Raw genomic sequence first — 10,460 nt, 5'->3', positions numbered from 1 at the left:
TTCTTTGGCAGCTGTGAAGCCAACATACAGGAACCTGACAGGGGCAATGCTGCTGACCAACTCAAAGCTGATTTATACACATTTCCAAAAGCAACAGAATCTACCCTAAGGAGTGAGTGAGCAAGAGACTGTTGAGGTCTAAAAAAGGCACATTATGCTAGACAATAAAACCTATTTTGTGTCCCTGGAATCAAGTATGTTCTATGTGATCTTCCACCAGAGCAACTGTGGACTGTGAATCAAGTCAGAGAAAGAGGATGTGAGGGTGATCTGGCTGCGACATCTGTCACCCCATTGATCACCAGGGTTGATCTGGCTGGCTAGGCAGGTGTCCCCTTCCTTCCTCACCGCTCCATGTGCGCCCTTGCCGAAGCTGCACACTTGGTGGAAGAAGACGACTATCCCAGATAGATAGATCTTTGGTCAAGGGTATACAATAGCTACGCTCCCCTGCTAGAACCTCCAAACAAGCCCTGTATGGTCTATCATATGAAATGTTATAAGTTACAATTGTGATTTTCAAAGGAAAGCTAACCAGAAGTTTGAGGAAACCATCAGAAAAACACCATCTCTGCGAGTCCCAATAAAAATCTGGAAAAAGCCGAGACGCTCGAGGGCTCTGTCTCATCTACAGGAGCTTCCCCGGCGCCGTAAAAGCAGTTGGACTTAACCAAGACCACCCTGCGGGCCCCGTCCCACTTCTACAAAGTCTCCTCTTCGCGTCGCTCGGCTGCCTCCCTCTTTATGCGTTCGCCGCAAGCCTAGAGCGTCGCCTCCTGGGTGGGGACGGGGGGACGTTCTAGCTCGGGGGGACTAACTAGACTCGGGCCTTCTGGGCAGAACCTTCCTGTGTGGGCGAGGGGGGGACCGGGGCGCACGGGAGACAGCTTCCGGGTCCGAGGCTGCCACAGCCACCATGGAGACCATCCTGGAGCAGCAGCGCCGCTACCATGAGGAGCGCGAGCGGCTGATGGACGTGATGGTCAAGGAGATGCTGACTCGCAAGTCCATGCTGCGGGATCAGATCAACTCGGACCATCGCACGCGGGCCATGCAGGACCGATACATGGAAGTCAGCGGCAACCTGCGCGACCACTGAGCCAAGGTGGCGCAGTGGTTAAATGCAGCACTGCAGGCTACTTCAGCTGACTGCAGTTCTGCAGTTCAGCTGTTCAAATCTCACCGGCTCAGGGTTGACTCAGCCTTCCATCCTTCCGAGGTGGGTAAAATGAGGACCCGGATTGTTGTTGGGGGCAATATACTGACTCTGTAAATCGCTTAGAGAGGGCTGAAAGCCCTATGAAGCAGTATATAAGTCTAACTGCTATTGCTATTGCTATTGCTCTACAATGACAAGGACGGATTGCGAAAGGAGGAGCTCGGCGCGATTTCTGGGCCCAACGAGTTCGCCGAGTTCTACAACCGGCTGAAGCAGATCAAGGAGTTCCATCGCAAGCATCCCAACGAGATCTGTGTGCCCATGTCAGTAGAATTTGAGGAGGTCTTAAAGGCCCGGGAAAACCCAAGTGAAGAGGCTCAGAACCTTGTGGAGTTCGCTGATGAAGAAGGATATGGCCGCTATCTGGACCTGCACGATTGCTACCTGAAGTACATCAATCTCAAGTCATCTGAAAAACTGGACTACATCACTTACCTGTCTACTTTTGACCAGCTCTTTGACATTCCAAAGGATAGAAAGAATGCTGAGTACAGAAGGTATTTGGAGATGCTGTTGGAATATCTGCAGGATTATACAGACCGAGTAAAGCCTCTGCTTGACCAGAATGAGCTGTTTGGCAAAATTCAGGGAGATTTTGAGAAAAAGTGGGAGATTGGCACTTTCTCTGGTTGGCCGAAAGAGACTAGCAGTGCCCTCACACATGCTGGGGCCCACCTGGACCTCTCTGCCTTCTCCTCTTGGGAGGAGTTGGCTTCCCTTGGTCTAGATCGGCTGAAATCTGCCCTGCTGGCCTTAGGTCTGAAATGTGGAGGAACGTTGGAGGAACGTGCTCAGAGGCTTTCAGCACAAAGGGCAAGTCCCTGGAAGCCCTTGATCCTGCTCTCTTTGCCAAAAACCCAAAGACAAAAGGGAGCAAGTGGGACACAGAGCGGAATAAGGATGTGGCCTTCCTAGAAGCCCAGATCTATGAGTACGTGGAGATCCTTGGGGAGCAACGGCAGCTGACACATGAAAATGTGCAGCGCAAGCAGGCGCGGACTGGGGAAGAGCGTGAGGAGGAAGAGGAAGAGCAGATCAGTGAGAGTGAAAGTGAGGATGAAGATAATGAGATCATCTACAACCCCAAGAACTTGCCACTGGGCTGGGATGGTAAGCCAATTCCCTACTGGCTCTACAAGCTCCACGGGTTGAACATCAACTACAACTGTGAGATCTGTGGGAATTATACATACTGTGGACCCAAAGCTTTCCAGCAACATTTTGCGGAATGGAGCCACGCTCATGGGATGCGATGCTTGGGCATTCCCAACACAGCTCACTTCGCAAATGTTACACAGATCGAAGATGCCGTGTCGTTGTGGGCCAAGCTGAAGCAACAGAAGGCTTCAGAGAGGTGGCAGCCAGATACGGAAGACGAATATGAAGACTCCAGTGGGAATGTGGTCAACAAGAAAACCTATGAAGACCTGAAACGCCAAGGCCTGCTGTAAACAGAGATTTCCCCGCCCCCAAAACCACTCATATCCCCTTGTATCCCTTTTGGTGACTGGAGTCCTTGAGGGCAGGCACTCCTAGTCAACAGAATGGATTCTGTAAGACCTTTGCTTTATGTGGAACTGATATATAGAAATAAACTACTTTTAAAGGGGGGAAAAAATCTGGAAAAAAAGACAGTCAGTGCTCTATCCAGGATTATATCAATCCTAGTATAACCAAGGGTAAAGAAATATAAGTAGTCCTAGAATTATCAGTTGACTGTTCGAAGTTATAGCAGCACTGAAAAAAGTGGCATGACCACTTTTCACACTTACGACTGTTGCAGCATCCCCATGGCTACATGATCTATATTGAGACAACTAGTTCATATTTATAACAGTGTCCTGGGGTCATGTGATCCACTTTTGCAATCTTCTGATGAGCAAAGTCAATGGGGAAGCCAGATTCGCCTAACAACGATGTTACTAACTAAACACCTGCAGTGATTCATTTAACAACTGCAGCAAGAAAAGTTTGTAAAATGGAGGGAAACTCACTTAACAAATTTCAAACTTAAAGTTTTGGGCTCAATTATGGTCATAAATTGATAACTACCTATACTTTCAGTCTTACAAGACTCTGTTAATGCAACCTTATAATAAAGATAGAACTAGTAGTCCTGGTTGTGCTTTTCGTTTGGACAACTGTGCAGGGATAACATCAGTCTTTCAGAACTGAAATTCTTTCTCACATATTATCTTTCTGGAAAACTAGGGAGGGTCCTTTCTGAATAATTTCCTATGTTGTCCCTCCTTTTGTGAGCTGACTTACTGTTTGCATACTGGCTGTCCAGTCTATAGCTCTCCTTTCTCTCTCCCAAGTGATACCCACATACCATCGCAAGACTTGATTTAGAGACTCTTTAGAAACCACAATTGGTACAGAATTCTGTGACTTACTGTCATCATTAGCAACAAATTATGTCTGTAATGTGCTACATTGGCTTCTGATTGTTTTGAGTTACAAATTTAAGTGTTGATTTTAATCTACACTTTAGGTATTTTCGGAACCACCAGAATTGCTCAAACCAAGATTATCTCAAAAGAAGCTGTTGTGACATCCCACTTTTTAAAAATTTGCAGGGTTGTTACTAGAAAACATTTCATTTTTGTTGCAGCACTGACCCTCTAAAAGAAGTTCCATATTAAAATCCAGCTTGCAGCATTCAAGAAACAACAAAACAGACATATTAGTGGTGGAATTCTTTCATCTTTATTTTTTAAATATTTCATCTTTAAATGTACTTTGGATATTTTAATGCTCTATTTGTTTGAGTCCTTGGGGGTTTTACTGTTCCTTACTATGGATGTTTTATGTTTTTGCTGCAAACCACTGTAAATCAATTTGTTGAAACTAGTTATACAAGCTAAATAAATAAATAGTAAGTATCACCTCTGAACAGTCATAACTAATAAAAACCAAAAATTGATGTTCTAAGAAATATAATTAGAGCACTATCTAAAATCTTAATACTTGTCTTCCTTATGAAAAGATAATGTCAATTTCCTGTCTCTACCAAATGTACCATTTCCCATAAATTTATATTGTTCCCTATCATCTATACTAGTTCTAACTAAGATTTCAAGACACAGCAAACTAAATCATTGTATAGTGTAAAATAATTAGACTAACAGAATGATTTGTGGTTATCTCAGTAACCTTTTGCTAATCTGCAGAATCTTAAAAATTCAAGCTGAGATCTCACTACAGGGCCAATATAAATAGAGGGAATATTTAAAGACTACAGTGATTAGACAGCAGAAGAGATAAAATCTGTGTAACAACAATTCATACCTGTTTCAAGATGTCAAATAACCTTTGTGAGATACCAAAGATCTTTAGGACACAAAGGGAGCAAAAGCTTTTATAATCTCATGTAATAACATTACATTTGAAATGAAAGCCATTTCCAGGCTATAAAGTAATCTTGTAGCCATGTTATTATATTATCCTCAAAGGATGAATTCAGATCAGGAAGGACACCTAAATTTGTAAGACAAAGTAATATTGATTGAGATATAAAGGAAGGTCAAATCTATAAGAGCCAAATTTCCACTGTTCTGTTGTACATTTATATGTACTTTATAATTAATGTATAATTTCTTGACAAATGTATGTTTTCTGCATAAACATTCAAGATTAATGGAGAAAATTACTAATTTTCCAACTTATTTTTAAAAATGCTAAATGTTTTTTTGTTTTAATTCTTTTGAATATTTAATATTATTGAAACCATTAAATGTACACCATATTTTTACCCAATCTATGTTTAATGATATTGCCATGTAACCAGTGTAATATAATATTTAAAAAAACTGCTTCAGGTGAATCATGTTGCATGTATGCAAAAAAAAAAAATCCTGTCATTTTGGATGTGAGATGTTAGCAAGAAGGAGCTCAGATTCTCACTAACTTTTTCAGTGTAGTATGTGTGTTGGATTATAACTTCTATCATCCATTGTTCATGGTGGTTTGTAGAATGATGATTGTAAAGGCTACCATTTTGGAGAAAACTGAATTACATGTTTTGTAATGGAAAAGTAAATTAAGATGGAGATAAAAATTAAGGAAGACAAAAAGTTAAAACTTCCATAGCTAAGAGGAAGAATGTCAACCTGAATATCTATACTGTCAAATATGAATGATAGCAATATCTGTAAATGCATGGAAATATATTTATGACTGCATATCAATTCTGGAAATAAAAAGTTTAAATCTTTTTTGACTGGATTTCTTCAAGGAGTCAAATATACAAATCTCTCTGATGAGCTCCATATGTAGCTTTAGCATTACAATGCTTAACATGGGGCCTGTCTGTATGGAAAAACCATTTTCTGCATTTTGAACATGTTATATTCAAATAAATCCATCTTACCTTGGTTAGGCCTGATGGTGGCAATCTTGGGTTTATTATTCTAAGTTAAATGTATTTAAAACTTTATTGCAACCACATGGTTACACCAAGAGAAGCTTATCAAAAACATAAACATAATCAAAAGATTTAAGAATTGGCAGAGTAAACTCTAAATACATACCAGGTACTTAAAATGTAACCAATACAAAATAAAATATAAGGAAATTCTATCAATACTGTCTTAAACAAATCCATTCTCTTTTAAGCTGACTAGTTGTCATACTGTTAGTCTTTGTCCTTGCTGCAATTCCATAATACTTCTTAAGAAGTCTACCAACTTCTTAAAAGATAGAAGTTAAAAGGGATTTTTTTTTCATGTCACCAAGAATTTTACTTATTGATCACAATTAGACATCTTCTGGGAGACTGATTCATAGGAGTATACCAGAAGTACTGTGGTTGTATATTTGTTATAATGATACTGTGAGTGGTTCAGTGGAGAGTAACAAAGACATTCAGCAAAAATAGATATAATGTGTACACAGACATAGGACATGTACAACCTCAGGTGTTCTTCTTAGCAATCTACCAGTGAAATAAAAATGCCTATAATAACAGGCACATCAAAGCCATGACTAAAAGTAGATAGATTAAACAGATGAGCTCCTGTTTGCTGCAGATGGAAAAATGGATTGCATTAAATTTGGCAACAAAGAAATATACAGGTGCACTGAACTCAACAGGTCTACTTACAAAATTCACTTCAATAAAAAAAAAGAAAGATACATGCATCAAAACACATTCAGAAAATCATATGGCAGTACTAATCATGGTATAATTTAAGAGAGACAGTATTTCCATCATAATATCAGTGCTACATCTTCAGAGATGTGGTATTAAAATTAATATCAGACTTTCTCAAGGGAAGAAAGGGAATTGTCTCTTGCCATACCAGAAAACAAGTTTACTAATGTATTTTTATGTTACCTGGCAGTCACTCTCTATGAATCTAATCAGGAAATTTATTCTTCTAATAAAATTTTGCATGGAAAACTGCTGTTATAAAAAGCTTAGAATAAACTGTGTTGTTGGTTCAGAGGTTCTGGAAGGGAGGGAAGGAGGAAGGGAGGGCGGGAGGAAGGAAAGGAATTATTAGGTAGTTATAGGATAATTCTTTATTATAAAGAATGTCTATGGTGGCACAGTGGTTAGAATGCAGTACTGCAGGTTACTTCTGCTGACTGCCAGCTGCCTGCAATTTGGCAGATTGTATCTCACCAGGCTCAAGGTTGACTCAGCCTTCCATTTTCCAAGGTTGGTAAAATGAGAACCCAGATTGTTGGGGGCAATATAATAAAACCATTTAGAGAGTGCTGTAAAAGCACTGTGAAGTGGTATATAAGTCCAAGTGCTATTGCTATTTGTATCAGGGGTGGGTGGGTTTATGATTGATCATTATTTTGATAACAACAATTGTATGAAAGCATTCATAATGTGGTCTCACAATGAATTTGCCATTTTTGTTCCCCAAATTGTTTTCCTTTCTTTTACATAAAAAAAGGATCTACCCTGTCAGTTAAATGCTTTTCCTTTGATAAGTTTATGTCCATTTAAAGTGAGAGATGGAGTACCATGTAAGGCAACATATTAATAAAATAGCTTAATATATGACGATGATGATGTAAACAGAAATTCAAATTCCCTCCACTTTCACAATTGTAACAAAGAACACTTTGTCAAAATTACAAATGGATAAAATATATCCTGACATCATCAGGATATATACAGTATGTTAATGGTTTTCTATAGATAATTATTATGAAAATTGAAAGTACGTAGAGAGACATTTGCTTTTAAACATGGTAAGACAATAGAATTATTGTCAATAATCAAATAAATTCAATAGAATTATGTACAAATGATGAGCATGTTATTAATAAAGTATTTGGATATAATATAGAAATGGAACAAAGGCAGAATGTGTGGATGACTGAATTGAAATTCACATTGTGTTGTAGCCTTAAAGAGATTTTTTTTTATAAAATTTGGTTTTATAAAATTTTCCAATTGTCATCACAGAAATTGTTTGAAATGTATGAAGGCACTTTAAATGGATGTTCTAACAGAGACATGTAACATTTAACATGTTTGGTGGATATGTTAAAAAAAAGTTTTAAAATGAGTTTAAATACATACATTAATTCAAGATTTTAAAAACTAATATAGAATTCAAACCAGAGGCATTTCTTTTCTGATGAACAAACAGTTGGAAAAGTATTTATGTAACTTTATTTATATATGTAAATTTATTCTTGTATTTGTTGTAGAAGAAAATCAGAAAGTATTTGTTTATATTTCTTTTTTCTGCACTCTTGACTTTGTTTTCGTTTTCATTCTTTATTTTTTTCATTCATATATTTTCCATTTTAATTATTAATTCTTGTTAGTTTTTATCCCTTCATTTTAAATCTAATAAAATTAAAAAAAAACACAAATGGATAAAACTTGTAGCATTTTTATTATTATTTGATTTTTTAAAATGTATTTTGGCCTTCTTTCTTCAGAATGAAATATGCCAAGTAAAATAAAAAATAAATGAGATCTTTCTTAGTATCCCAGTTCTCCAAGCAAGCTTCTAAAGCTAGGAATTGACATTAAAATTGCACAAGGCTCTGATCACAGGATATGCACGAAGGTGATGTTGAAAGCCAACAACAAAAACAGATTAATATTTCTTTTCCTTTTTACTTTTTAACACTGTTAAGTGAGTACTTTAAAGGAGGCCAACTTCCGAAAGGCTGAATCTTTGCATGCTAACTCTTGCTGAAGCTCAGAGACCTGCTTTATTCTCCTCTAGAGATTTCAGTGGATGTGATTCAAGCACCATTGAATGTGATGCTGTATTAATTGCCCTGGAGGGTAGTAGGCCCTTTGAACTGTGGCTGTGAGTGATATTTTGCTGTAAGACATGTGTCAGCACTTGGCTGGTTAACTACGGAGCTGAGTTGTATAGCATGCTGAGACCAAATATCTGGGAAACTACTTTGCATCCTAATCTTCCATCTGTTTTCCATCATGAGATTGACTGGCCATTCTATCTTTTGGGAAGTGTCATTCTAAAATTATAAGAATATATATAAAGTGTGTGTGTGTGTGTGTGTGTGTAAATAATTCTATACATGCATGCACGCACACACATGCACACACACACATTCATCATTATATTGTCAAAGAATATTAAGAATTTGCTATCAATTTTTAAAGTTCCCTAGAGTATTTGGCAAGTTGAAATTTGGTGGTGATGCAATGGATTAAGGTGCTCCACTTCAACATTTAGAAATAACCTAAATGTGAATATTTTAACATTATGGTATCATGAAATCAAGTCCACATGCAACTTATGTAGGGTTATGTGAGAGGTTATTTCCTGAATTCAATGTAAAATGTGGTACCTAGCAAATCTGTAGATTTAGTTTTATAGACAACGCCATATGGGATAATGGTTTGCTTGCATTTACTAATCTGTGCATTGATAGAGTTGTGCTTTTCTTTAGTTGTTTTGTGTTTTTGAAAAAAAATGTTTAGTTGGGCCACAAATCCAAAATTACAATCCTTTCAAATACATTTTAGTCCACTGCATTGTTTGAGATGAAAAGTCCAAATAACACACACACACACACACACACACACACACAAAATACAATTTAACCAAGTAGCTTTTGCATGATACTCATTATAGTGAATGGGAAATCCATAGCTGAAAAAAATCAAGATATAGAACTTTTTTGTCCTTTCAATAGAATCCACAAACTTTAGTCTCAGATATTCATTGTGTTTATTTAACACTCATTTAACACAAATTTATTTCCTTTATGTGACGGGAGATGTATAAGATAATTTTATGCTGTATTGAATGAATTGAATGAATGGATGATCTATTGAACATATTGGACATGTTAGTTGGTTTTAAATTGACATCAACATAATATTACTTTGTGCTATAGTGGCACAGTGGTTAGAATGCAATATTGCAGACTCACTCTGCCGACGGCCAAAAGATCTATCCTGACCAGCTCAAGGTTGACTCAGTTTTCAATACTTCCAAGGTTAATAAAATGAGGACCCAGATTGTTGGAGGAAATGTGCTGATGTTGTAAAACACTCAGAAAGTGTGGTTATGGGGCAGTATAGTGTACATTCTAGTGCTATTGCTATTGCTATTACATATATTACAATAAATACATTTTTGAATTATTTTCTTCTTTTTGGTTCATGAAAACTTTTTTGCATGGATTCTTCCCCTTTCTTTTTCTATATTTCTATATGAAATATATATATGAAACTGGGCATCTTAGGCATTTGTATTTAATGCATATTGTATGAATGAAATATGAAATATAATTTGAATATCAATAGTTTTGGTTGGATTTAGAATGTTTGGGTTTTTTTAACAGCATCAATTAAAATTTAACAATATGTACTATCTTTTTTTTAAATCTGGAAAACTATCATAAAATATTTCTCTATTAAATCAAGGTTAAACTGTGGCTATGTTGCACACAAATGGATGCAGTAGATAAAAAATAGTATTCTTAGCAAAATTGATGCAATATAAGCGACAGACCATGGGAGATCTTGGTAAGAGGCATCACCGAAATATGCTAAGGAGTATTGCAAATTGTCACATGGATCAAGCCTTGCCCATTAAGGGAAACAAAATATTAAGGGAGGAAGGAAGCAAAATAACAACAATAAAAATATGAGCAAAAAATCAGATTTTTTTAGTCGCATAAGATCTCTTTTAATAATGTTATGAATTCCATTTTAAGCACTTTTTAAAGGCTGAGTAGAATCAGGAATTTGAGTTCTCTATTTTGTTTAAACATTGAG

General features: G+C 37.1%; 1 protein-coding gene across 1 annotated transcript; it reads left to right on the top strand.

The window, feature by feature from the left end:
* Positions 1-905: 905 nt before the first annotated feature.
* Positions 906-2,827, top strand: LOC148043596 (splicing factor 3A subunit 3-like). Its single transcript, XM_087725494.1, is given in 3 exon segments — positions 906-1,093; positions 1,343-2,015; positions 2,018-2,827. Coding segments are annotated over 3 exon segments (1,503 nt in total). The 5' UTR covers positions 906-916; the 3' UTR covers positions 2,671-2,827.
* Positions 2,828-10,460: the final 7,633 nt, after the last annotated feature.

This window comes from Thamnophis sirtalis, unplaced genomic scaffold (genome assembly GCF_051295495.1).
Source record: "Thamnophis sirtalis isolate CommonGarterSnake01/CBP01778 unplaced genomic scaffold, rThaSir2_p1.2 scaffold_11, whole genome shotgun sequence".
Classification (NCBI taxonomy): Eukaryota; Metazoa; Chordata; class Lepidosauria; order Squamata; family Natricidae; genus Thamnophis; species Thamnophis sirtalis.
This window is presented reverse-complemented; position numbering and strand designations above follow the sequence as displayed.